The sequence below is a fragment of the Leucopleurus acutus genome (assembly GCF_964270905.1).
Source record: "Leucopleurus acutus genome assembly, chromosome: 8".
Classification (NCBI taxonomy): Eukaryota; Metazoa; Chordata; class Mammalia; order Artiodactyla; family Delphinidae; genus Leucopleurus; species Leucopleurus acutus.
The window spans coordinates 103592090-103620068 of NC_139151.1; the positions used below are offsets into that span (position 1 = coordinate 103592090).

At 47.4% G+C, this 27979-nt stretch overlaps 1 protein-coding gene across 8 annotated transcripts; it reads left to right on the top strand.

Moving 5' to 3' along the window:
* The first annotated feature begins 536 nt into the window (after positions 1 to 536).
* On the top strand, positions 537 to 25257 carry LOC309965849 (RNA-binding protein 14). 8 transcript variants are annotated; one of them, XR_014326410.1, is made up of 5 exons: positions 16523 to 16718; positions 17832 to 18255; positions 21398 to 22085; positions 22445 to 22509; positions 23773 to 25257. XR_014326410.1 is itself a non-coding variant. In XM_082845656.1 (5 exons), exons 2-4 carry the CDS (start codon positions 17844 to 17846, stop codon positions 22075 to 22077), a joined length of 762 nt encoding a protein of 253 aa, XP_082701782.1. In that variant the 5' UTR covers positions 16523 to 16718; positions 17832 to 17843; the 3' UTR covers positions 22078 to 22085; positions 23773 to 25257. The 8 variants fall into 8 exon arrangements, 6 of the variants coding, with proteins under 6 accessions (XP_082701779.1, XP_082701784.1, XP_082701782.1 ...); XR_014326411.1 differs by having other exon boundaries at positions 21398 to 21476; positions 22279 to 22509; XM_082845656.1 differs by lacking the exon at positions 22445 to 22509 and having other exon boundaries at positions 21398 to 21476; positions 21807 to 22085.
* Positions 25258 to 27979: the final 2722 nt, after the last annotated feature.

Sequence of the window (27979 nt, forward strand, 5' to 3'; positions counted from 1 at the left end):
TTCTCCAGGGCAAATGCCTCTCAGGGTCCCCTCAGACCACAGGCGGCAGTCCTGGGAGTCGTTTGCTTAAGGAAGGCGTCTGTCCTGTTTTCTCCCGCCAGGCTGGGCCTTCCCGTGGACACTCGCTGCCACCTCTAGGCGCGTGTTTGGCCTAGGTTGCCAGAATGGGAGGGGCTCTGACTTCCGACTGAACAAAGTTTTTTCTTGGGGCCCGCCGATCTCGGCCCCACCCAGGCCAGAGGCCGCCTCACTGACTAGGCCTCTCTGCAGCCACTGCGCTCCTCGCACGCGGATCCCCCTCTCCAGCCCTTCTTCCCCCTCCCTCCGGCAGTGGCGGTTGGTCGCGCGCAGTCGTCCCTCTCCCACCCCCTCCGCTAACGAGCGGGCTCCAGGCCCTCTGGGATTGGCTGCGCCTGAGTGCATTTTCTCTCAGCCTCTCTGATTGGCTGCAGGGCACGCGGGATCTGGGCTCCGATTGGCTAGGTCAGAGCGCCTGCGCGGCGGGGTTCTCCGTCGCCAGCCATTCCTGGGGAGGACTGCCGGCGGGTCAGACGTTTCGCCTGTCGCTGGAGGAGAGGTCCAGGCTCTCCGGGAAGGCGGCTGCGGCGGCAAAATGAAGATATTCGTGGGAAACGTCGATGGGGCGGATACGACGCCGGAGGAGCTAGCAGCTCTCTTTGCGCCCTACGGCACGGTCATGAGCTGCGCCGTCATGAAACAGTTCGCCTTCGTGCACATGCGCGAGAACGCGGGCGCGCTGCGCGCCATCGAGGCCCTGCATGGCCACGAGCTGCGGCCGGGGCGCGCGCTCGTGGTGGAGATGTCGCGCCCACGGCCTCTTAACACTTGGAAGATATTCGTGGGCAATGTATCGGCTGCGTGCACGAGCCAGGAATTGCGCAGCCTCTTCGAGCGCCGCGGACGCGTCATCGAGTGTGACGTGGTGAAAGGTAATGTGGAGGCGGGCGCGCGGGCGCGGGCGCGCTCGGGGCACTCTGCTTGTTAGCCACGCCCCTTTCCCGGGGGTCGGTCACTGCGCGGTTGGCGGTGGGGGCTGGGAGAAGTCCGCGGGAGTGAGGCCGGAGGTGTTGGGGGCGCGTTGGGTAGAGCCACCCTCCTCCCGTGCGGGCCAGGCACCATTAACCAAATGGGAGGAAGCGGCTCTGGGTGGGTGCGGCGGCCACTGCGAGCCGAGCTACGGGGCCGGGGACGCGCCTGAGAGACTTGGGAGGGTACCGGGGGCGCGCCTTCCACTGGGCTCCTGGGCCTGGCGCCGAACGGAAATTGGGAAGTGACGGGCACAAGCCGGATCATGGAGCGGGGAAGATTTCGCCACTTCCCCACTTCCTCTTCAGAAGTCTGTCAGAGCAAGGGAAAAGGGAAAAGGTGGGGGCTGAACCCCACCCCCCCCAAGGCCACCGTCGTGTTCCCTCTCGATGAATGCTCCCGAGCGGAAGGTAACGGGGCCCTTGGAAGTTTCTTGGGCTGGGATCTTTTAGTATTGTGTGGCGTGGGTCTACTGATGGGTATAGTTACTCGTGGGTAAGGAGGGGCCCCTTCCTAACCACTTTGGCCTTTCAGTATTGTTAGGTGGGTTAGGCGTGGCAATTCTGTGCTTTCCAACTCCCTCAAACTTTTTTTTTTCCCCTTTGGGGTCGATTTTACATCTATAAACTGGAAACCCCGACTTTTCGCATGTGGACGAAGGCTTGTTTTATGAAATGGCCTCTTCTGAGCAACTAAGTCGTCAAGCCGGTGCCCTAGGGCGGCATCCTTTTAGAAACTTGGTGATTTTGCGAGGGGGCACACTCTGAGGGGGACGCGGGGACTTAATAGTCATCTTTGCTTGAGTAGTCTAATTGTCAGGGTAGATCCCTAGTTTGCCTTCGAGAAGAATATATCACTATAATTTAGGCCTGACCTCCTTTTTGGGACTTAGTTGACTTTTTTCATAGTCTGGGTTCTTATCCCTAAGCTCTTTTTCTTTTTTGTTGGCAAGATTTGGAGGTATAGCCCTTGTGTATGTGGCCAGTTTCTGTTCCACTTGGGAACAGATCAGAGTCAACTTTGCCTTGCTATCTTCGGGGATGCAACCTGGGAGTGAGTATCTGATCCCTTGCTCCTGGTGTTGGATTCATAGCTGCTCATACCCTGTGTGAGAAGTTTTAAGGATAGTAAATACATTTGGGAGCAGGTGCTTATTCATTTCCACCAAGATAACATCTTTTGGGTCATTCCTTATCCTTTCCGTAACCGGGGGAAGTGTGAGGGTTGCAGTCTCCACCACTAGGAGTAATTCCTCCTTCTGCATTAATACTGCATTTTGTTTTCCTCAACTCAGGCTATGCAAATTCATGACTATCTGGAATCAGGCTTTCCTGCTGGGTGCTCTGATGAGGCAGGCTGTATGGTGCATGAATTTTTGCTTTTATTTAGAGTGAAAGAGTGGGAAGGGCATCAGATTGGGCCCCTGGCCAGGAAATGTATATGACTCATTATGAGAGTTCTGTTTGATTGACCTATTACATTTTTTTGTGTGGTTCTCAGACAGGGTGGCTACTAGATTGGGAGTCTAGAAACTTGCATCTGAGGGGACAGTCTCTATGGAACTCATTGGTCAAGAAGCCTTCTTTGGGTTGGTAGAGAAGGCTAAAAATTTGCCTGAATTTGCTTGGGACTGACACCAAGTGACAGTGGGGGGGTGGGGTGAAGTGTGTAACTGCATGTGGTTTTTAGAACTCTTGACTGTTTTCTTTGTGAGAGTTAGAGTGAAAGTTTTGTGCATTTTGTCCCTTTGCGAACATTTGATTGGCAGAGATGCACTGATTTCCTTAGGGAGTGGTGGTTAGTTGTTTGTAGTTATGCTGATATGTAAGAGAGTGCCTGATAATATTTTGAGGTAAGGGACTGTGGTAAAGATTTGAGGATCATATTCTCCACTGATGCCTTTCTATTTGGAGTGAAGGAAAATGAAGTTTTTAAGTTGGGAATGTAGTAGAAGAGACTTGGCTCTGGCTCTATAAATAGCTTACTTATTTCTTGCTCTGGGAATGGGCACTTGATTGAGTCATCTTGTGTTGGTTGTCAGGTCTTTGAAAAGCACAGAAGCTTGGCATTGCACAGGACAGCCAGTTCCGTTTTATTTCACAGGGGGAATAACGTAGTTGCTTGGTTCCAGGAGCTTAGATATGATTTGTAGAATAAAAATTTCCATAGCAACAGCAGATTGTAACCACTCTCCACAGCTACATTCTGTTGGGTGTTCAAGGATGAAGTTTGAGAGTTGCTGACAGCTTTAGGAACCATTTAGATTCCATGAGAAGTCTGAAGGGCAGAATAGGAAACTGTTTCCTCTCCTTTGTTGTGGGTGGCCATTCTTTCCTCCTACATACAGCTCTGTAGTTTCAAATTAGAATTTTTTTACTCTTCTGAGAATAGGAAAACTCATTTTTCTGGATTCTCTTAACTTTGGTACTGGAGGAATTGTGAAGTCACCAGACCATTAGGATAGCTCTGTAAATCATTGCCTGCTAGTCCCTTTAAATGCGATGGATTTCCTTCAGGGGTCACCGTTTCCTTGAACTACCTCTCCAGGCAGGTGGGTCCCTGGAGTTTTCTAGATCTTTGGTTTTTCTTTATTGTCCTAGGAGTAGTTAGGTTCCTGGGCATCTTTGGAAGGGCTGGGTCTGGGTTTAGCTGCTCACTGTGATAAGGGTTAGTTAGCCCTCATGTGATGGAGTCAGCTGGACAACCTATTCGCACTTCCCTCCAGTATCAGGCTTAGAAACTCTCAGATATAAATTGGATATAATTGTATCTGATGGCTTTCTTTTTATCAGCTATATAGCTTATCTGTGTGGTCAATTGAATTGTACACATGAAATCTCAATTTTCAAGTTTCACAAGTTGGTCTCTTAATAAAACCGAGCTAAGTAGGGAATAGATAATGTGACATCCTATTGCTCTTGTAAACCCATTGAAAGTTTTTGTTGGGTGTTTTTTCCTAGCTTATTCCAGTCCTAGGAATTTGTGGATAGGTTAACCAGGAATATAGTATGGTTCCTTAATATTCCCTCATAGTGCCTGAAAGTTTTTTAATTCCCTTTAATCTGCCTACACTCTTGCTTTCTGCTTGCCATTGCATTCTCCTGGTGGTAGGGTCAGCTCAGCCTTTGCTTTTAAAGAGATCTGGGACCACCAGCATTGATTTTTAGCTCACTGTACCCAAACTGGAGGTGAGAGATGAGAGGACAGTTCTGGTGCCCTGTGGCTAGGCCGAAAGGAACGCTTTGCTTTTCGCCTTTCGCAATTGGAAGAATCAGGTTCTGGCCATAGGGGTGTAACGACAGTTGTGATAGTTCATTTTGTTCCTTTATCATCTCTGGCTAGTTCCAAATTAGCATTTACAGGTTACATTGTATTTCTTGTGTTTTATTAGAGATGAAAGATCATATCTGTAGGGAACTAAGCCTGTGGTTATTCCTAGGCTTGAATAATTATTATGATTTTTATCATTATATAGCTATTTATACTTTACAAGGCTTTTTTTTTATTGGCGGTATGCGGCCCTCTCACTGTTGTGGCTTCTCCCGTTGCGGAGCGCAGGCTCAGCAGCCATGGCTCACGGGCCCAGCCGCTCCGCGGCATGTGGGATCTTCCCGGACCGGGGCACGAACCCGTGTCCCCTGCATCAGCAGGCGGACTCTCAACCACTGCGCCACCAGGGAAGCCCTACAAGGCATTTTTATCATCTCATTTGAATCTTCTAACTCTGAGGTGGGTAGGACAGATTGTCAGATGGAGAAATAAATTGTAAGTTCCGTAAGAACTTACAGCAAGTTAGTGAACTGGATCTTCAGCTGAGGCATTTTAGCGCCTAGCCCCAGGATTCCTTTTGCTATACCACACTTCTGACTTCTACCTGTTGATTATTTTACTTTATTTTTTTTTTTGTGGTACGCGGGCCTCTCACTGTTGTGGCCTCTCCCGTTGCAGAGCACAGGCTCCAGACGCGCAGGCTCAGCGGCCACGGCTCACGGGCCCAGCTGCTCCGCGGCATGTGGGATCTTCCTGGACCGGGGCAGGAACCCGTGTCCCCTGCATTGGCAGGCAGACTCTCAACCACTGTGCCACCAGGGAAGCCCCTGTTGATTATTTTTATTCTTATTTGCATGAGAGTCACGTTGGTGGCTTACATCCAGGAAAATGGCTTGCTTTATAGGAACAGCTAGAGAGGGCATCCCAGTATGAAAGTTTCTAGAAATTAGGACACTTGTTTAGAGGCCATTTAAAAGGATTTCTTATCAAGAATGGAACCTTAGTAACTTCATCTAGGTAATTCATTTTCTAAAGTGATGTGAGAGAGATGGGGTCCTGGTGCTTGGACTTTAAAAGTAGCCACAGGTCCAGATGGGGTTAAGTGCATGGCCTTACTTACCACCAGCATGACCTTTTTCATTGTTCTTCAGATTCTGCTTGCACCATCGTGGTTTGTGAGTTTGGATGTGAACAAGAATTTCTTCCTATTACTTCCTTTCCTAAAGTTTTCTTGTTCTATATGGTAGATGAGTAGGACTTTGAGATCAACATCCTGTCTTAGAGGCTTTCCTACCACAGCTCATTTAGAACTGAATGAGGACCTGAGGGGTAACCTGCTTAGCAGAGCCTGCTAGTTGTGGTAATTGCAGCTTCTTGCTGTGAAGCTGAGAAACCAAATCTTTTCTGTGAACAGAAGCCCAAGGGGTAAGGAATACTTCTGTCTCTTGATGAGTAACCTCTGATGTAATGTAGCCTGGGGGTGGGGGGCGTGTGTGTGTGTGCGCGCGCGCGCGCGCGTGCCTTGGGCCTGAACTCAGCCAGGAGGCTCAGTTTCCATTCTCACATCTTATTGGCTTACGTGGGGTCCAGCTTCTCCCCTTCTAAGCTTAAATGTCTAGTCTTAATACACAATCCTGCCTTACACATTGACTTCTCAGGGGTAGACTGGTGTAGTGAAGAGGCATGGAGAGCTGGGATTCTGTTTCTGGGTCTGACACATGGTTTTGTCGCAAGCCGTATAAATTCTCTGAGTGTGTTTGCCCACCTGTAAAATAAGGATAATGATCCTTTGCTCTGCCTGCCTCCTGGGATTGTTGTGAGGCCCAAATGAGGTCCTGTGCATGGAAGTGCTTTGAAAACGGGGAAGTACTGTGGGAAAGGGGGAGATTGTACTGGAGGAATTTCATGGACTGTGCATTGCAGTGTAGCTCTCCTGCCTTAATTGGACCCTGGGCTGAGATATGGGTCATTCCAAGACATAAGTGGTCATTTTCAGTGTTTGAGAGTTAAGCCTCAAAGGTGAACAGTAGTGTTTGGTAATCTTGGGATAGACAGTACTGAATAATTGAGTGATCCAGGAATGCTTTCTGCTTTTTGTCTGCTCGTTTATACTTGCAGGAGACGTGAAGATTTTTATCCTGTGTTGCTGTTCATCTTTGCTCTTTCTTCTCTCACCAGGAAGTTGGGTGAGGTGGCAGGGGGAACGGGGAGAATGGGAAGAAAGCCATAGACAAAGCTGCCTGCTTGGGACAGTCAGAAGCTTTGTTATATGGGAGCCACATTTTATGACCTACTCCTGGAGAGGAGGGTTTGGAGGCCTGGAGGTAGCTGGCAACAGCTGGGTGCTGTTGGTGTGTCCAGTTTGGGACCCATCAGGTAGCATGCCCTGCCCCCCTAATTGCTAACCCTCTGTCTGCTGCTTTATCAGACTACGCGTTTGTTCACATGGAGAAGGAAGCAGATGCCAAAGCCGCCATCGCGCAGCTCAACGGCAAAGAAGTGAAGGGCAAGCGCATCAACGTGGAACTCTCAACCAAGGGTCAGAAGAAGGGGCCTGGCCTGGCTATCCAGTCTGGGGACAAGACCAAGAAACCAGGGGCTGGGGATACGGCATTCCCCGGAACTGGTGGCTTCTCTGCCACCTTCGACTACCAGCAGGCTTTTGGCAACAGCACTGGTGGCTTTGATGGGCAAGCCCGTCAGCCCACACCACCCTTCTTTGGTCGCGACCGCAGCCCCCTGCGCCGTTCACCTCCCCGAGCCTCGTATGTGGCTCCTCTGACGGCCCAGCCAGCCACCTACCGGGCCCAGCCCTCAGCGTCACTGGGCGCTGCCTACAGGGCCCAGCCTTCTGCCTCTCTGGGTGTCGGTTATCGGACTCAGCCCATGACAGCCCAGGCAGCCTCTTACCGCGCTCAGCCCTCTGTTTCCCTTGGGGCCCCATACAGGGGCCAGCTGGCTAGCCCTAGCTCCCAGTCTGCCGCAGCTTCCTCGCTTGGTCCATATGGTGGAGCCCAGCCCTCGGCCTCGGCCCTCTCCTCCTATGGGGGTCAGCCAGCTGCGGCTTCTTCGCTCAACTCCTATGGGGCTCAGGGCTCCTCCCTTGCCTCCTATGGTAACCAGCCATCCTCTTATGGGGCGCAGGCTGCCTCTTCCTATGGGGTTCGTGCGGCTGCCTCCTCCTACAACACCCAGGGAGCAGCTTCCTCCCTAGGCTCCTATGGGGCCCAGGCAGCCTCCTATGGGGCCCAGTCTGCAGCCTCTTCACTAGCTTATGGGGCCCAGGCAGCTTCTTACAGTGCCCAGCCTTCGGCCTCTTATAATGCCCAGTCTGCCCCATACGCTGCACAACAGGCTGCTTCCTATTCTTCCCAACCTGCTGCCTATGTGGCACAACCAGCTACAGCTGCTGCTTATGCTAGCCAGCCAGCTGCGTATGCTGCACAAGCCACTACCCCAATGGCTGGCTCCTATGGGGCCCAGCCAGTTGTTCAGACCCAGCTGAATAGTTATGGAGCTCAAGCATCAATGGGCCTATCAGGCTCGTATGGGGCTCAGTCAGCTGCTGCGGCCACTGGCTCCTATGGTGCTGCAGCTGCCTACGGGGCCCAACCTTCTGCCACCCTGGCAGCTCCTTACCGCACCCAATCATCAGCCTCATTGGCTGCTTCCTATGCTGCACAGCAGCATCCTCAGGCTGCTGCCTCCTACCGTGGCCAGCCGGGCAATGCCTACGATGGGGCAGGTCAGCCGTCTGCAGCCTACTTGTCCATGTCCCAGGGGGCCGTTGCCAACGCCAACAGCACCCCGCCGCCCTATGAGCGTACGCGCCTCTCCCCACCCCGGGCCAGCTACGACGATCCGTACAAAAAGGCTGTCGCCATGTCGAAAAGGTACTGTATGCCCCCCCGCCTCTGCCCCCAGCTGGGGCTCAGGGCAAGGGGCTGAGGTTGGCATGGGAGGGAAACTGGAGCCATCGGCCCCTCCCTTGGTCTTCTCTACTCCTGTGGGATGTCCAGAAGCTGAGGGGGGTGATGTCTGTGAACTTTCCTGGTCACCAGGGTTCAGGTGGAGCATAGTGCTCAGACTGGGGTGGTACCAGCTAGTCAGGCTGGGAAAAGTGTCACCTGTCAAGGCTAGCCCAAGTGCTATTGGAGCTACTGCCTGCAAGATTGTGGCCCATAGTCTTTCCCACTGTCTGAAGGATCCTTAAGCCTGTTACGTGGTTGTCCTGGCCTCTGGTGGGGGTGGGTTTGAAAGAGTAGTCCCTTTGGCAGTCACTGGCTGAAGGCAGGGTGTATGTGGTGCGTCCACTCTTTGGGAAGTTGGGGACCTTGCTTTCGTCCGCCGTTCTGTTGGTAAACAACCAAGGTCTTTCTCTGCAGGGCCCAAGGGTGGGGATAGTTTGTCTGTGGTTTGGGAATGCAGACCAGAATCCACCTTGGCCAGTTCAGAAGGGTGGTCTTCAGTGGTGGGCTTGGTTTCCCACTGAGTTGGACCAGGCTTGAATTCTTGCCCTGGATAGGGTGTTGAGCCTTCTGACAAAATCTTGTTTGTTGGAGACCAATCTGATTACACCCTCCCTATCCCCATTGGCATCTCCCCCGTGCCCACCTGGAGCCCTCCCCTCAATTGTCTCATTCACCAACTGTCTTCTTCTCTCGACTAGGTATGGTTCCGACCGGCGTTTAGCCGAGCTCTCTGATTACCGCCGTTTATCAGAGTCGCAGCTTTCGTTCCGCCGCTCGCCGACAAAGTCCTCGCTGGATTACCGTCGCCTGCCCGATGCCCATTCCGATTACGCACGCTATTCGGGCTCCTATAATGATTACCTGCGGGCAGCTCAGATGCACTCTGGCTACCAGCGCCGCATGTAGGGCCATCCTGGGACAGGGCTCCACAGGGAGGGAAGGAGAGGAGAGGTGGGGTAGGGTGCAGGCCCAGGTTGTAACCACTGGCCCATACCTCTCCTGTTTGCGGTTTTTCATCCCCTCTACCATGTGGGCCTTCCCCAGGAGACGATCCTTTTGAGTGTTCGGCAGTAACCTACTTTATTCCTTCGCCTCAGCAGCGAATCTTGCTACTGGCTCTAGATCTGCGGTTCCCCTCTCCCCTGCCTCCCATCTCCCCAGGATGGGAATTTCTTTTATGTTTTTATTTTTTTCCTGGCTCCCTTTTATTTTTGTGCGCGATATTTAAGGTCGTCTGGATGGGGAAGCAACCTGCAGCTGAGGTCGGCGGCGCCTTTTTCTTTTTAGATGTGAGGGAGGCCAGGAAAGGGTTAGCTTAACCATTTCCTATGCGCCAAGCTGTGCCAGTTGTCCAGGGGGCCCTGACTTTGTCCCTCTGTAGACTGTGTTGAGACTGAGTTCCTGTTGGGACAGTTGGTTGGTATATGTCCAGATCCCTACTGACCCCTGATGTTCTAGCTGATGCTGTGCGGCACAGTCCACTTCCCCATCTCCCCAAGTAGGTGGTGTTAGAAAACCTTAATTTTTTTTCCCTTTTGTATGGACTACAAATAAAACTTGGGGCGATTTGCAGTTTGGAAACCTGGTTGTCATTGTCTTGATTGCACTCAGTTTCAGGAAGTTTGACATCCAGGAAGACATGACAACTAAAGGGAGGGTGGCCAGAGAACCCAGGGCAGATGAGGAAAGGGGTTTGAATGTAGGAATTAGAATGATTTCCCTGCTGCCAGAGGGATTTAACCCATCGTCGTTCTGCTAGTCTGCCATCTTTAGGACTGGAGAGTCTGGCCCAAGTTGCTTCAGCTTGAGTTAATCACACCAAAATGCAGTAAATTTACTGCCCATTTTCCTCGCCTGTGCTTGGCTATTTTCCTTGACTTGTCTCCAGTTCAGGAAAATCCTGAGCTCCAGCAGGGTGGTTCTGGGGTTTGGCTTCTCAAGTGAGAAGTGGGGAATGGGTGGCTTTGGTGCTTATGAGGCTAGTAGGTCCTTCAGGCAGTGGGCTCCAGTAAGTACTGGGGCTGGGACAACTACTGGGAAGGAGCCAGTAGTTGGGGTGGGGGGGTCATGTCACTGTCTGGTAATGCCCTGTGGTCGGGACAGTTGGAAGCTGGTATGGGGGATTCTGGCTATAGACCTGGTATTTCGCACGTCGAACATCAGCACGGAGTGTCCTTCCTGCGTCCTGCCAACCCCTGTCATAGTCACCTGAGACTCAAATTGCCTATTTTCCAGATGTTTTCTTGTTGGGTTTATATTTGAAGGTGTTATGATAGACTCTGGGAAGTGGGTGAGGTGCAAGCGTAACCAAATAGGGGTGCTGGGATAGGCTGAGGAATTGATTGTTTATACTTTCATTCTGGGACTAGGGGTTCAGAGGACCTGGGCACAAAATAAGACAATTCCAGCCATGGACAAGACAGAGGCTTGGGCTTTATGATGGGTGAATGAAAGACTGGTTGGGTAGGGTGGTGACAGGAAACTGACATTCCTTTGGGAAAGGGGGCTTTATAAATTTGATTTGGGAGTCTGTTGGGGCAGGGTGGTTTTGGGGTGTGTGTGTATCAGTCAAATGGAGTTCAGGTGGGTTCTCTTCTGCTTCCTTCACTGGTTTCTTGTGAACTTCCCTGTGACAGAGTAGTTTGCCCCAGGTGTTCTCTTTCCTCTGCCCAGTGGGCAAAAGCATATGTTTTTTGTTTAACTGTGAGCTCCTATTTGTGGATGCAAACTGGGGGTAATCTCAGGGGTACTGAGGCCATAGTGCTCTTCCTTGCTTTTCTTTCTTCTCACTTCTTTGCCTTCAGGTGCTTTGCTGCTCCTTTTCATTTGTTTGCAGGACTGTGAGGAGGGCGAATTTGATAGGTTTTTTGTCACTTTTCTGCAGTGAGGGTGGGGTAATCTCAGGGCCAAGCTAACAGGCTTAGCTCTGGTTATTTCCCTGGAAAATCAAGGGTTGGTTAATTGTAGTGCTGTGATTGTGGCCTGAGTATTTGTAATTACTTCTTTGTCAGTGGCTTTCTGTCATCTTTCTCTCCAGTGAGGGTTCTGCCACTGTCCCAATCCCATGGTTCCTATGAAACCATTAGTACATGGTTCCTAATGTGCTCTCAGGGCCAGTGCTGATATTTCTTTATTGCAGCCCAAGTTCTTCAGGCTGACCTGGCCTAGATGATCACTCTGCTTATTATCTTTAGGTCCTGATGCCCTTGTTGCCTCCGCTGCCAGGCTTCTCATTTAAGCTAGAAGGAGCTAAAGCTAAATCATTTGTCATTTTCCTCTTTCTTGCAGATTGTTTTAAAATTCCCTCCCTCTGTAAATTATGCCACCTGTGTTAATCCTATAGCCCACTCTTCATACTTTGCTTTTTGTGGATTTCTGATTTCCAGGGTCCTATAACTCGGAGACGGTTGGGTTGAGTGAATGGGAGGATAGACATTTAATGTGTGTTTTGGGAGAGGTGGGTGGGAATATGCGCTCCCAGTGTCCTTCAGATCTTTGCTCTTCTGATCTATCACCTCTATAACTCGACCTTCATTGGAGAAGCTTTAGATGGTTTATTCCTGGAACAAGACTATGTAAAGGCTTCTCCCCTCTACAGCCTCTTCTCTCCTGCGGTTTGGACCTTGTTTCAGATTCTGTCTGGGGTAGGCCTGGGGCCCCATCCCTTGTGCTGGAGGTAACGGGACTATCACTGAGTGGTCAGCCTCCATGGGTAGGCTGCCTTTCTAGTCATGCCCATCAGTTAAGCTCTGCCAAAGTCTGTGCGCAGACTGTTGGTTCTGCAGTCATTTTGTCCTATCAAGCCAAGTAAGTTGACTATAATGTGGGATGACTAAGGTCATAATGAAACTTAATTTCCTAGATTTATGGACGAGTATGTAATGTAATAGGAGTTTGGGTGATAAAGAAGATAAGATGGATATGATAGGTGGAAAATTCTTATTCACCTAAATTCTATAGGAACCTTTAAAAAGATCATAAAGGGTACAATCTAGTTTTCCAGGAAGAAAAATTTATTAATAAATGATTTCAAGTCTAGCTGTATGTAAATCATTAGAAACATTGTGTGTCTGTATTGCTAGAAATAGTGTTCAGGTAGCTGAGCCCTTGGGCTGACCTTGGGAAATCGATAGTGGGGGTGGGTGCAGGACCTACCTCGATGAACTAGTTACAGTTAATAAGCAATGCTAGGGAAGTGACAGGTAAGGAAGGAGAGGATGGGGCAGCCCCACTAGAGAAAACTGTGGAGATGGAATTTGTTTGATTTGAAAACTGACTTGGCACAGAGAGCATTACTGAGGGTACTGGCTCTAAAATCAGGCTTCCCAAGTTTGAATCCCGGTTCTGCCACTTAATCTGGGTGATCTTGGACATGTCAGGAATTCTCCCTAAGTTTTTTCATCTGTAAGATAGGGAAAATAGTTAACATCTATTTAACACATGCTAAGCATTGTTAAAAGTGCTTTTCATATATTTCATTTTACCTTCATTGCAACTCAAATGTATTAGGTACCTTTTTTTTTTTTTTGCGGTACGCGGGCCTCTCATTGTTGTGGCCTCTCCCGTTGCGGAGCACAGGCTCTGGATGCGCAGGCTCAGCGGCCATGGCTCATGGGCCTAGCTGCTCCGCGGCATGTGGGATCTTCCCGGACTGGGGCACGAACCCGTGTCCCCTGCATCAAGAGGCGGACTCTCAACCACTGCGCCACCAGGGAAGCCTGTATTAGGTACTTTTAAACCTATTTCGGAAATTGAGGCTGTAGGTTAAGTAACTTCTGAAGATCACATGGCTAGAAAGTAGTGGATCAAGGAATTGAACCAGCCATTTTGGAGCAAATAACATGTAGCAAGTGTAGAGCCTCATATATAGTCACTGCTCATTAAATGCTAGCCATCTCAGAAATAAGAAGTTAGAACATTCTGGGGAGATTGGGACTGTGTAGGGTAGCACACAGCTGAGCAAAGGACTTTGGGTGTAGGTGTGAGTACAGCACGTATGAGTAACAGTGAAGAAGGGGGATTTCTGTAATGAGTGGTACCTAGGTGTGATGTAGGCCACTGGACCATACCAGTTTTGGCCACCTCCAGTGTCAGACAACACTGTTGTGTCCTGAGGGTCAGATTCCCCTAGATATGGAGAAGAAAGGTACGGAGTAGGGGCCCTGCACAGACATTAAGGGGAGGCTTAGAGTGTGTAGTTGGCAGTGGGATTGGAGGCTTCGGAAGCTTACTGACTGGCCTAGTGGCTCCCTCTGAACATCCTTGGAGATTACTGGTTTTTAATTTGAGCCCTTATTATACCAGTAACTCATTTCTGGATTAGGAGCCAGAGTTATTAGGTATATAAGTTGTATACATTCCTAAGAGTGTGAAAGGGTTTGAAACAAATAGATTGCTTATTCACATTTGAGTGGTCTACACTGACAACAGTGTTTCCCTCTGAATTTGGATTTGTTCCTCATTTCCCTTTCAAGAGTCCAGGCTCCAGCCTCTTTCATCTCTTCAAGATGTGGAGCCAGAACATACTTAAGCTTGGCTCTGACAGAAAGGCTAGATGACTTTGGACAAGTTGCTTTATCTTTTAATTTAGAGGCTTGGTAACCTGATCAGAAGAATCACCAAAGTGGCCGTTTTCAGTGTTCCAGACAAAGTGCTTTTAAAACATCCGATTCTCTGTAGTTGGTGTGGTAAGGTAGAGGGTTTGGACCAGATATCCTTAATTTAAAAACCTTTAATTTTTAAGTATTTTGGTAAAATACAGTTGGGTAAATGAACATCAGTATGGAGACACTGGAGCTACAAATCTCCCTACCTAAAGCTTCATTTTGCAGCATTTGTGAAACGTAATCCTGGTGATCAGAAGCTGTAGCATAAGTTACCCCTGGCTTTTGGGCTTTTTATGTTTGAGGGAGACTGGAAAGTATACTAGGTGATAAGAGCAAAAGGGCTTGTTTTTAGTACTAAGTGTCCATGTTCTTAAGCTGATACTGACTGCAAATCCAAAGTCATTTCTCTCCTCTTGGTTATCAAGGTTTTAACTCATGCTTTATCTATTTGTTAAGTTAGTCAACAAATATTTGAGTGCTTACCACATGCCAGGGGCAGTTTTAGTTTTAACACAGGGTAATAGACAACAAGAAAAGGTCCTTGCCCCTGTAGAACAAGTATTTGCTGGGGGCAGGGGCTGGGAGGGAGTAAGAAAATGAACGAATAGGATTTCAAGTGGTGGTAAGTATTTGGAAAAACAACATGGAGTCATGGGATAGAGTTCCAAGGTGTAGCGTTGGAGTGGGGGGCTGTGTTTAGATGGGGTGGCCAGCGAAGGACCTGGAGAAAGAACATTTCAGTCTGAATGAGCTTGGGACAAAGGGGCCAGTGTGCTGGAGCATAGTTGGGGTGGGGTGTGTTAGGGATGGGGGTGGGAGAATTGTTACAGAGATTGGGAGATTCTGGCAACAACCAGATTGGGTAGTGTGAATTGAAACTTTTCCAGTTGCCGTTGGTTTTAATTTAAAAAGCAGGGGAATGATTTAATGTGGTTTACTCAGTTGGATGAGCTTGCAAAATGAAACAAATATAACTGGACCTAGAGGGCTTTCAGAAGGTAAACCAAGAATAATTAGATCAGGGGGTGGGTGTGGGTGGTGGTCTGCAAACTGGCCTGAACTGTGATCCCGAGATTTCTATTCCCAGTTTTTCCCCTTTGGACTTGGAGAGATTCCTAGTTTCATAGAGTAAGCTGATCTCATATGCTTTGGTATTTTGGAAGAAAGTTTTATCTCCAAGGCTATTAGGACAAAAATTTTGGAAGATCAAACAAAGGAGCTGAAAGGATTTCTATACCAGATGTGTTTCCGAACCTGCGCACATGGAGTTGTGACCACCTCCCGATGCAGGGCCCCTCCAGAGGGCACACTTGCAGCTAACATGCAGTTGGTTTTCTTCATCACTGATCCTTTGGCCTTTATTCAGAGCCGCAGTGTCAGCATCAGGATCCACAATGAAAACGGACCAAGATTAGTGACCACTACATTTGTAAATGTGACATTTTTAGATTCCTGCCTTTTCCCACCCTAGAATAAATTATTTACCAATTCCCCACCGTTTGATTTCTGAGTCACGTCAGGTTTTAAAATCTATTTCCATAACTTTGACTTCACCTTTCTCTTTATGATCCCCACCCCTTTTGGGGGGGCTGCTTTGAACGGTAGTATGTTCTGCTTTTGTCATCTTCACTTCCTGATGATCCCTTTCCTCACTGCTTTTATCATGTTTTAAGTTCTTCCATCCCCCTTTTTAAACTCCCTCTTCAAAAGCTGCCTTGCTTGTTCAGTGAATTATGGGATTATGTGAAGAAGCCAAAGGATGATAAAAAAATGTGAGGAGGGAAGCCGGACCCTCTGGAGAATGCTGTTTTGATTGTATTTTGCTTATAGCTGGTTGTGACTTAGGCTCTTCCCTCTAAGGTCGGTTCTAGGAGTTTAAACCTACAGCTCTGGCTGATGGCGCCCAATAAAATAAAACAAAAAACTTTGCTGCTCTAGTTTTTTCTCAGGGCGGGGTGGGGGTGTATGCGCAATCTCCACGGTCACACAGAGAACCCTTTTCTTCATCTTGGACCCCGGGAGGCTGGTTCCTCCAAGGAACTTGTCTCTTCGGCGCCTCCTGAGAAATGCAGCCGTCAACCGAGCCGACGTCGGGGCCTTTATACCCTAATTGAAGCTGAGCCCATTAACCGTTTTCAGAGTTCCTTTCACCACCTATGAAAGTAGTTTCAATGTGGGGGTAGCTCCGGGACTCCCAGGGCGCCAGTGCGGATTCTTGGCCAAAGGAGGAGGTTGGTTTCTTCAGGTGGGAAGCTTTGCTATTTTTCTTACCTGGCTTCTGGGTCTGCGTAAGCTACCGCCCGCAGCACCCTGGCTGCGAGGGGGATGGCGTTTGGGAGATTAGAGGGAGAAGTGTGGAGTAGAAGGCAAAATGGAGCGCACGTGGAGTGGCGAAATGTGGAAGCTTAACAAAGTTGGCGCCATGAAGCTGAAGACCGCCACACCGGATCCCTAGCTCGCTCCGCCTAATGGCGGGCGGAACCCCGCCAGCGAAGCCCACGTTGGTAGTTCCTCCCTCACGCCGACCTTCCATCCAATCAGTGACCTCGGTTTGTCGAGAGAGGTGCTCATTGGCTTTCGTATAGACTCTGTGGGGTTACTGACGTTTCCACCTCTTCCAGGCCTCAGGTAATTGGCGTTCGTGGTAACCAATCAGGAAGAGGATCTACGGGAACGCCTGCCTTTTATTTTATTGAACGGCCAATCCGGTGGTAGGTTCACCTCCCCCTCTCTACCCAGAGTCACTGCTGCAGCCGCCGCCATTTTAGCGTTTTGTCAGAAGCGTCCGCGCCGCGAAGAAGAGCCCCTGCTGCTTTTCGTGCGGGTGAGAGACTCCGAGCCCCTTCACTGTCTTTTTTTTTGCCCTGTTAAATCTCACGACTTGGGCTTTAGGGGTATCCTAGGGTGGTCCTGGCCTCCGCACTCGTCACTGAGAGCCGACCTCGGTGCTCGGCGTTGCGCGGTAAGCCTCAAGCAGCCCTTCCCCCACGACCTCCCCCGAGAATACCTTGCTTTTCCCCACCTTGCCCTCTATCCGACTTTGCTCGGCTTACTGCCTCGAGGCTTTTACCGAGATAACCGCTTTTCCGTTAGACTTAGGAATTACAACCCCGTTTCGAAAATTTTTGAAGCCCCGAGACACTGTCGTCTGGCCGTTGAGGCTCAAGGCCCCTTCTCTGGCCATGCATTTCTCCAATTCTCCAGGAGCTCGTAGGACGGCACCCCGAGAGAGGCGTTCCCCGCTCCAGCACTTCCTGTACTCTCCGAACGCCTCGCTATCCAGCTTAAGTCACGGGTTCACTGCTTCCAAAGGAAATCCTAAAATGTAGCTATAATAAGGTCCTTTTTTCAGGAAATGGCTAATTCGGTTACGAGAGGAAGAGCCAGTTCATAATTTGTCTGTCCAGCCAGCCAAGTAGTTATACCTTTGTTTTCTGACTGTCTTTTTTTGTTTTTGGCGGCGGAGCCGCCGCGTGGCTTGCGGGATATTAGTTCCCCGACCAGGGATTGAACCCGGGCCCTCAGCAGTGAAAGCGTGGAGTCCTAACCGGACCTCCAGGGAATTTGCTGTCTATTTAGTAGGTAGAAAGCCCAGTACCCCTAGGGCTGCATTTATGCCCCGCTTTCATTTGCGTTTCCGTTTGAAACTATTCAGCTCTTACCAAACCCTTTGTCTGTGTCTGCTAAGGATCTGTGTCACAGATGCTTTCTCCTTTCTGTAGGTTCTATAGCTGGAATTGTAGCGGGCCTCCTTATTCCTACTTCCCTTTGATTATTATCTGGGGGTGTGCGTGTGCGTGTGGGGCGTCTGAGAGGGGGGAAAACTGGAAATATTTGCCAGACCCAAAGGAGATGGCAGTATTGATTTTTTTTTTTTTTTTTTTAACTGACATGGGCCTGAGGTCTTCTGTTAGAAATTTCATTTTTTTTCGCCCAGGCTGTGTCCGAGATGGTGAAGCTGTTCATTGGAAACCTGCCCCGGGAGGCCACAGAGCAGGAGATCCGCTCACTCTTCGAGCAGTATGGGAAGGTGCTGGAGTGTGACATCATTAAGAACTACGGCTTTGTGCACATAGAGGACAAGACGGCGGCCGAGGATGCCATACGCAACCTGCACCACTACAAGCTGCACGGGGTGAACATCAACGTGGAAGCCAGCAAGAATAAGAGCAAAACATCCACAAAGTTGCATGTAGGCAACATCAGTCCTACTTGTACCAACAAGGAGCTTCGGGCCAAGTTTGAGGAGTATGGTCCAGTCATCGAATGTGACATCGTGAAAGATTATGCCTTTGTACACATGGAGCGGGCAGAGGATGCAGTGGAGGCCATCAGGGGCCTTGACAACACAGAGTTTCAAGGTGAACCACCCTCTTTGGGAAGAGGGCTGAACACAAGGTTTTGTGTAGAAAATAGGCTGGATAGGAGGGGTCTGGGATAGAGAGAGAGATACAGCTGTTGGTTGGCTGATTGTGAGGATTAAGTGTGGGTGATGGGCTTAAATGGAGAATGCATGGGATTTAGAGGCTTTACCTTAGGCAAATCAAGTTTGGGAGAAGAACCACTTGGCATTAGTTTGGAACCCCTAGGCTTTTTTGCCTATTAGTGCAGAAATCCCTTTCTCTGAAGATTTATTCAGTTTTGTCTTTTTTGCGGGGTGGGGGGGTAGTAGAGCACCTAACAGTGTTTCACTCTGAAATTTATTGCCTCAGCACCCCATGTGTTATTTTGTATGTGGAAGGACCTGGCAAAAGCTGGCTTAAGCCACATGTTTAGGAGCAAAATATCTGTGAAGCTCCCCCACCTCATCCCAATTCATGGCTTCTCAGTAAATATAATTTGTCGTTAAACAAGTCTTGAGAGAACTAGTGTCTTTAAATTGTTATAGTTCTTACCGCTTTTCTGTTACGCTTGCACCAAGAGGTTCGGTTTGGAGGACGAGGACACTCTAGAACTGAAGGCTAATTTCAGGAGTTTCTGAGGAGAAGGTATTGGGATTTGGGGGGCGATAATGGCAAAGCCGTTTCACTGGTTTGAGGAGTGAGCTCTAACATCCTTGGTGATTAGAGTACTTAGATGGGTGTTAACCTTGGAGCCTTGACTAGATTAATAGTGTGCCTGGAAGGCAGCATGAGTGATGCTGTGGATAGACATTTTGTTTTCTTGGTTTAAGATCTAAGCTCCTGTGGCAAGGGTGGCAGTTGTGAAGGGGGTGGTAACCATGGTGAGTTGCTAACTCTACTCTTCGTCCACCCACTTTGGGTTCCCAGTGTCAAAGCCAGAAAAGAGCCTTTCCCCTTCAGTGTAACTACTTCTAAATTATGGAGTATTCCCACAACTCCTTGTTAACATTTTTAATCTATATTCCAACTTTTTTCAGCCCGAACAAGGTAGTAGCTGCTGCTTCTCCTGAGCACTCCTCTTGTTAAGAGTCATTTCGGCTATCTTTGATGTTTACTTATACTGGACCTTCTTAGACCTGGAAGTCTGATCATCATTTCTTCCAAGTTAATGGTGCCCTGTGTTATGGGTATTGCTGTGCATTATTAAAGAAAAATGTCACAGGTCTCTCAGGTCTGGTTTTCCATTTTTAATTGGTAAGTTGAGAATTATTTTGTGTCAACAACTTAATTGGGAGGAAAGGCTGCTCTGGTGGAGGGTTTATGATATCTAATTTTTGGATACTCTTCTACACTTTAACCAAGTCATAGAAGAGGTGGTGGTGTCTCCTTGTAACAGTTAACACATGTAAGGGAAGGGTATTGTGAACTGATACAGGACACATCATACTTAGAGCATAACTCTTGGTATCTGAAGTCTAGGCTCTCTGAGGTTTAGTTGTTTTTGCTCTGTTTTCCTTACTGTTAGTCATTCTCTTTAGCATTGTCTAGTACAGTTCTGTATGTACATAGAGTAGCAGTATTTATTATGATGGTCTTTTTCCCTTTCAGTTTCTCAGTGTTGGGGATATTCTTTTTATTGTTTGCCCATTTAAGGAACATCCATTTTAGATATTTTTTAAAGACTTAGTTGCTTTTTCTGATTTTGGAATTTTTTCTGGCAAATCTTTAGGTCAGGACATTTATTAATGACCTTTATGTCTTGAAGAGACATGGTTGGTTCCTCGGTTGCCCTTATTTTCTCTGGTTTTGTTAGGTGCCAAAGTGGCCACTTGGACAAATAATGAGGGACATGGGTTAGCACTTAAAGCACTTAAGTACTTAATTGTACATCTTAGCTTTTCACTGGCAGCCTACACTTATCAGATAAAATGTTTGAACCGGGACTTTTTTTTTGATACTTTGGTCCTTCCCTTTTCCCTTTTTTAGTCTTCTAGAACCTAACTTTAATTTTGTAGGTGAAATTGTATATTTACCATTTTCTATAACGTTACTTGAGTAGATGACCTATCTGTTAACTCCCCTGGTTCTAAGCATTCACTTCTTCGCCATCTGCATGCTTGGGTGCATGATAGCCATTTGTATTGGAAAGGTTTTGCTGGAGTTTTGCTTACATTAAAATGGTAGATCATGTTAGGTGGAAACTGCTCCTGTGAAAAGGTTTAAAATTTAAACTTTTTCATTTCCAGAATACAAATTGTAATTTTCAGCAAAAACTAGTATCAAGTGCATGTTCTTAGGATCTTAGATCTCTAAAGGAGAAAAAGTACTTTAATCTTGCGCTAACATGAACAGTTTGATACACTAACATTATTGGTCATTCTCCACTTTTTTCATCCCCTCTTTTCTTCCACATTTTTCATAATACTCTTTCTGAAAATTCAGGCATCTTGTGAACTGCCTGACCTGTTTTGTTTGACCCCCTGTTATAAGGGGTCACTAAATATTGTAAAGGATCCCTGTTAGAATGAATATCAGAACTAACAATTTAAAGGACCCAGTTTAGGGGGAAGGCAGTCCTTCAACTCGTATTTCACCCCTCTTCCCCCATTCATGAGTGTTTTTCCCAAAAGTCTTGAAACTTGCCTACTGCACTCAGCCACGGATCAAGTCTGGATTACTGTCAATGGTAACTTTAGAGTCCTACTCTATTCTCTTTGATTTTGGGGCGGTATGGGGGACTGGCCTTTGCATTCTCCTGCTTACTGAATTCAGGAGTCTTAATAGTGAAGATTGGAGGTGTCAGAATGTTGTGGAGCACTATTATTGTGGTTTCTTTTGACATTGGGCCACCGTTCAGAGTAGTTTTTGTCCACAGTTACTTGGCAAAGGATGAAATGCCTATTTTTGAGCTAGAGTAGTTTCTTTCTTAAGCGTTAAACTGGTGTTAGAGCTGAAACATTTCTTCCTTTAATTGATCTTTGCCTGAAATCAGGTCATTATACTGAATTTATACTGGACCTTTTAAAAATATCTTAAAAATGGCAATGAATCCTGCATTAGAGTTGTCTAGGTAAAGCCATTGCTATGACCAGTGTCTGGGGTAGGGGCTGGGGCTATGACTAAGAGTGATAGCAACCCTTCTTGCGTCTGTTTCTTCAAGGCAAACGAATGCACGTGCAGTTGTCCACCAGCCGGCTTAGGACTGCGCCCGGGATGGGAGACCAGAGCGGCTGCTATCGGTGCGGGAAAGAGGGGCACTGGTCCAAAGAGTGTCCGGTAGATCGTTCGGGCCGAGTGGCAGACTTTACCGAGCAATATAATGAGCAATATGGAGCAGTGCGTACACCTTACGCCATGAGCTATGGGGATTCATTGTATTACAACAACGCGTACGGAGCGCTCGATGCCTACTACAAGCGCTGCCGTGCTGCCCGGTCCTATGAGGCAGTGGCTGCTGCAGCTGCCTCTGCGTATAATTACGCAGAGCAGACCCTGTCCCAGCTGCCACAAGTCCAGAATACAGCCATGGCCAGTCACCTCACCTCCACCTCTCTCGATCCCTACGATAGACACCTGTTGCCGACTTCAGGAGCTGCTGCTGCTACAGCTGCTGCTGCTGCAGCAGCCGCTGCTGCTGTTACTGCAGCTTCCACTTCATATTACGGGCGCGATCGGAGCCCCCTGCGTCGCGGCCCAGTCCCCACTGTTGGAGAGGGCTACGGTTACGGGCATGAGAGTGAGTTGTCCCAAGCTTCGGCGGCCGCGCGGAATTCCCTGTACGACATGGCCCGGTATGAGCGGGAGCAGTATGCGGATCGGGCGCGGTATTCAGCCTTTTAAAGCTTGAGGTGAGAGCGGTGGGGTGTCCCTTGTTCTGGTTTTGCCATCCCTCCTGCAGCCTAAAGGCTCCAGTTAGGCTGCCCTGCTTGCTTGCTTTTGCAGGGTTAGGGTAAGGTTGCTAATGGTTCAGAGGATAGGGAGAAGTCCTAACTAGTTTGTGAAATATATAAACATCCTTATCCCTCATGGCTGTTTTTCCAGGGCTCCTAGTCCTGGGAGTCAATCTGATTCCATTTGTGCCTGGAAAAGCAAACAGTGGTGTGATGAATCTTGGGTCACACCTGTGTGCTGTAATTGAACCAAACCTGGAAACCAGACATTCAGACCCAGGTGTGCCGTTTCTCAGAGCCTTCGTTGAAATTCCTAGGTGTGTGACATTACTAAGGTCTGCAAGGTTCCTGTTCTGCTTCATGCTGTGTGAAAGGTCTGATGGTAAGTTGGGGCAGAGAGGAGTAGAAAAAGATATCTTTCAACTTATAAAGTTGATTTCAGCAAGGAGTCTGGGGCATAGACTCAAATTCAACTTTTCTGGTCAGTTCACATTCATTCCCTGAGCTGAATAGAATGCCTACCCCATTGCTTTATCTTTGAATCTGTCCTGTAAGAGCCCATTTACTTTGTTCAGTTTTGTTTTTAAACTGTCCCCACGGTATTAGATTTGACATTCTCTCCACTTCTTTAAGGTACATAATAACGTAAATATGTACGCACCCTGTTAATTCTACTCTTCTTCAGTAATATTGAAATCCAAGGTTGGGAGCTTTGCCTTAAGCACGTCACTCCCTTCATCTTCCCACCAGCTATGAGCATTTAACACTCTTCAACCACCAGCTCTACCTTGAGTCCTCTGGCTTTTTCCTATACATTTTGAGCCTCATGATCCATTTGGCTCTACTTGAGTGTATTCTCTTCTGATGCTTGCCAGCTTTGGGCTCTAGGTGTTTGAGACTGCTGTTGTATTAAAGGGTGTTTCACAACACCCTTTGTCTTGAGTAGCTCCCATTGTGTCCCAGACATTACCATTGATCTGTAATCCTGTAGTAACAGGGTGGGTGATACTGTCATCTTTTCCATTAGGGCAGAAGGTATGTGATTTGCCCAGGGTTATTGGATAGGAGATCACTGATAGGGCTGGAGAAGAAACTTGAGTGACCTGATGTGTAGCTTACACATGCCCTCCAGTACGTTCTTTTATTTTCTTCCCTAGGCGGAGTTGGACGCCCTCAGGTGTTACAGCTTGTTCAGTTAATGCCACTTTTTCCTAGACCTTAAACGATTTTTAACTTGTAACTCCAAGATTCAAACATACTTTTTACTGTGGAGAGCTAAGAGCTAATTGGAACCTTTCCCTTTTTCCTGCTCTCCAGTGACAGTTTGTAAATGTGGAATTGCCTTCTCTGAGGAATGCTAATGTGCTAACATCAAGAGAAATGCAATGTCTGTCTACTCTCGTGAAAGAAAATTTGCTATTTCGTTTAGAGAAAGGCTAGTCTGGGATTGCTTGAGCCTTCCCAGTTACTGTCTGGCCTTCAAGCTCTTTTCACTTTTAGAGATTATTATTATACTATGGATGGATACAAGTAAACTTAAAAGGAGTGTCAAGTTACCGTACTTTGTAAAGATGTTCTTTGAAGTGTAAGTGGGAAAGCCCTTGTGAGCTTTGCTGTAAAGCCCCTGTATTGTGCTCTCTTTCAGGTGGGATGTGTGTGGGCTGAAATTCCGAGCTGCGGTTGTGCATGAGAATACACCCTTCGTGGTACCCCATCTCCGGGACGTTCTCAGCTCTGTGCGTTCAGTCCCCCAGGAACCGTGGACCTTAATTTACCTTGTTAAGTTCAGACCACCTCTTCTTTCCTCTCTCCTGCCCATTTCCGTGTTCTTTCTGTCCTTCAATACTTCTGTAGCTTCCCATCATGTTCTGTTCTCCCAGCAGGTCTCATTGTGTGCAGAAACTGGTGGGGGTTGTGCTGTATCCCCACCTCCTGCTTCCAGTGGGTGTTGTGAGAGTGTCACTGCTCCTGAGTCTTTTTGACCTAAAGGCTTATGGCAGGTAGACACATAGCGTTGGATCACTTTTTTCTTTCCGGTGAAATAAATGGTTTTTCAACTTAGGGAATGTGTGCTTTGAGAGAGTTCTTACTTGGGCTTGTGTCTGGGTTCTTTATTTGTCTCTGGAAGAGAAGGGGAGGGTATAAAGTTTGACATTCAGTTCTGGGTGAACATCACTGCAGTTGTTTTCCTTATTGTAGATAGGATTTATAGGTGCCAAAGGTAAAAGAGGACTTATATAGAAGAACCCAGGTAGGCAGGCTTATTCCATTAAAGACTTTCTGTCTCTCATACACCTTTGTTATAAAACCATCAACTTACTAGGAGTTTTGAGATGTGGGACTTTTCCCTGCTTGAGAAACAATTGTCACCCACCCCTTACTACTAACATTCCAACCACCCAGTCAATCAGTACATCTAGTTTGACTTACTTTCCAAGGAAGAGGTCTAGAATAAGGAAGGGTTTGAGGGAACAGGAGGTCAGCTTTCACTTCATGCCATGTGGAAAATTAAGTTGTGGCTCCAACAGCATTCTGCTATTTTCCTAGGCCAGTAAGCAACACCTTTTGATGCCTTTCACCATCTATTTGTACAGTTCTGCCAAAATCCAAAGAATTCCTCAGTGGCCCCACTAGTACCTCATTTCCTTTAGAATGATAGGCATAGAAGAAGGACCCAGAAGTGAGCTTTAGATTATTTAACAAGGATGGGGGGTGAGTACAAGGAAGACCCACTGCTTCTTAGTTCCATGCTTTTATCAAAACAGACTGTCTTGCAGATGTTTTTTGTCTGTACCTTCTTGCTCCAGTTTTAATATATATAGTGGGGTTCTGTCTGGTTAGGGCATTTCCCAGCATCATTCAACAAATACTCAGCACCTACTGTATGCTGGGCCTTATGCTTTTAGGAAAGGTGGGTTGTGGTAATGGGAGGTAAGAAAAAGCAGCTGGTTTTTAGTTGGGTAGTCTCTCATATTTTCCTACTTAATGTTTCTAATTCATAGATGGCTGAGATGGGGATAACAGTACAACTTGTAATTTATTGGATATTTGTTCTCTGAGACCCTGTGAGAGACGTTTTGTGTGTTAATCTCCCAGCCACCATTTTACTGAATATGGAAGTTGTCTTTGGTGAGAGGTCAAGTGGTAAAGACAACAGTTCTGGGAAAACTGTTGGAGTTGGGATTAGGGGTGGGAAGAGTTATTGGCTCCTACAGATAAGAAGTGATCAACAAAGAAGATGATGACTAATATCTAGGCTAGGTCCTTGTATTTGTCTTTATCTTCCCTAGCGGGCTTGGTTTTCTGCCACTGCCACTTAGAGGGTTTTCCTGCTTTGGTTCCTTTTTTCCGCCAGAGATGGACCCATTACTGATCAGCACTGATGAACATACCCCTTGGTCCGATGGGTGGGGTTGGCAAGTTTCAAAAGATGGGCACTAGCAGTGTTCACTGATTCAACAAATAAAAATTTTCAGTGATACTCTGCAAGGTACTGTTTTAGGTCTAGATCTGGAGCTTATATTCTAAGAGAGGGAGACTACATAATGTCAAGTAGAGCCTTTAGATGGGAATGGTCAATGAAGGTGGTGACGTGTCACAGTGGATTAAATATGGGAGTAATATATTTTTGCATGATAAAGCATTCTTTCTCCCTCTGAGAGCATGATCTCCCTGTAGCAGACAACCTGAGTTTTTCATGACTGCCAGAATCTGGGCTGGTTTAATGCTGTATTCCTACTATAGTGTTGGGGTTTTTTGTCTTTTTTTTTTAAAATTACTGTTGAAAGGAAAAACACTGTTAAGAACAGTGGAAAAGTAGTTCTAAAACTTTAAAAAGGTGTTTTGAAATGATTGAATTCGCTATTTCAACATTACATTTTGTGAAATTATTTTTGTGTGAATTTCCAATCCAATGTATCTCGAGTTGAGGCCACATAGTCTGCCCTGTGTCATTGACAAAGTTATACTGCTAACGCTTAGCCTCAGGAGTTGTACAGTAGTTTTTTAAGAGTGATGCTTTAATACACTAGCTTTCTGTAGCCTTCCACTTTTTTTTTTTTGGCTGCGCTGCATGTCTTGTGGGATCTTAGTTCCGCACCAGGGGATTGAACCCGGGCCCTCAGCAGTGAAAGCACTGAGTCCTAACCACCAGACAGCCAGGGAATTCCCATGTAGCCTTCCACTTTTCTTTTTGTTCCGTTGAGTAAACTGTGGTTGGCATCCACCTGAGAGCTTGCTTTGCACATTGTGAAGTACTCACTGGTTACCAGCTACATGTAAGTACCATGTGGAGAATAAAGATGATTAGGTGCCTGTCCTTATTTTGCCTACACAGGCAGCTTTCTGCATAGGCAATTTGGGTGTGCAAATAACTGGTATATATGTTAGGTGGAGATAGGAATGGTTACACCATTCTGTTGTGATGGCGTCTGGCCAAGCCCGATTCTGGATGAGTCAGAGGGCTTAGGAGGGCAGTTTTCAGGATGATACTGATGTGGTGTTAGATTAACTTTCACTTAAAAGTCATCCACACACCCTCAAAATTGGGGTTGAGTTGGAATGCTAAATTAAACCAGGCTTCTTATCCCAGAGCTACATCAGCAATAAGCTAGACTCTAGGGGGATGGAGTAGTGAGAGGTAGACTATTTGCATTGTGGTATTAAATGCTGGTGCAAATTACTGAAGTAGAGTTTGCTTAGTACTGGAATTCTCCATGTGGTCTCATGCGGAGGCAAACGGAATTCCCAGAAATGATGGCAATGGGAAGTCCCAGGACTGCTTTTCTGCTTTGGCTTGGAGAACAGTACTCTAGGTTGCAGCAAGGGAAAGTTGAGTTCTAGAATGGAATGACTCTAAGACTGATTTTGAAACTTAGCATATTTGAATATCTTGAGGAAATTTTGGTTCATTTGAAGAGTTAGCTCAATTGCTGATAAGAAAATAGAAAATAAATGAAAAAATGTAAATGCTAATTCCAGAGTAAACAAAAACTCATAAAATATAATTAGGAGCTCTACCGAGTCATAATCATGGCAGCATGATTTATATATTTAATAAAATAATTTTCATCTAAATTGGGAGAATAGGGAAGTGTGGATGGGTAAGTAATGGGGTGTGTAAGAGCAAAATTCAAAATTTCATAATAGAAATCAATAGATAGGGACTCCTGGCGTCCAACGTGGGGGCCCTGGGTTCGATCCATGGTCAGGGAACTAGATCCTGCACGACACAACTGAAAAAAAAAAAAAAATCCCGCATGCCACAACGAAGATCCCGTACACAGCAGTGAAGATTCTACGTGCCTCAACTGAGACCTGGCACAGCCAAATATTACCAAAAAAAAAATAGATAATTTCTTAAAGTGGTAAATGAAGAACAGGGAGCATCTTACTCAGACACAAAGGTAAGGAACGCTGAAAAGAGCTAAGATCTGTTGCTTCTGGGGAGGATGGGGCAAGAGACGTGAAAGCCTTGTTGTATTTGCTAAATCATGTGCGTGGATAATTTTTCTTTTTTTGCGGTACGTGGGCCTCTCACTGTTGTGGCCTCTCCCGTTGTGGAGCACAGGCTCCGGACGCGCAGGCTCAGCGGCCATGGCTCACGGGCCCAGCCACTCCGCGGCATGTGGGATCTTCCCGGACCGGGGCACGAACCCGTGTCCCCTGCATCGGCAGGCGGACTCTCAACCACTGCGCCACCAGGCAAGCCCGTTCGTGCATAATTTTGATAAAAATAAGTTTTATGCTAACGGCTTTTTTCTGACTTAAGCCTGAGATGATGGCTTAACATAGGAAACCTTCCAACTTCTCACCAAATAAAAATTTTCTGACATGAGTAGGGCCTAGTATTA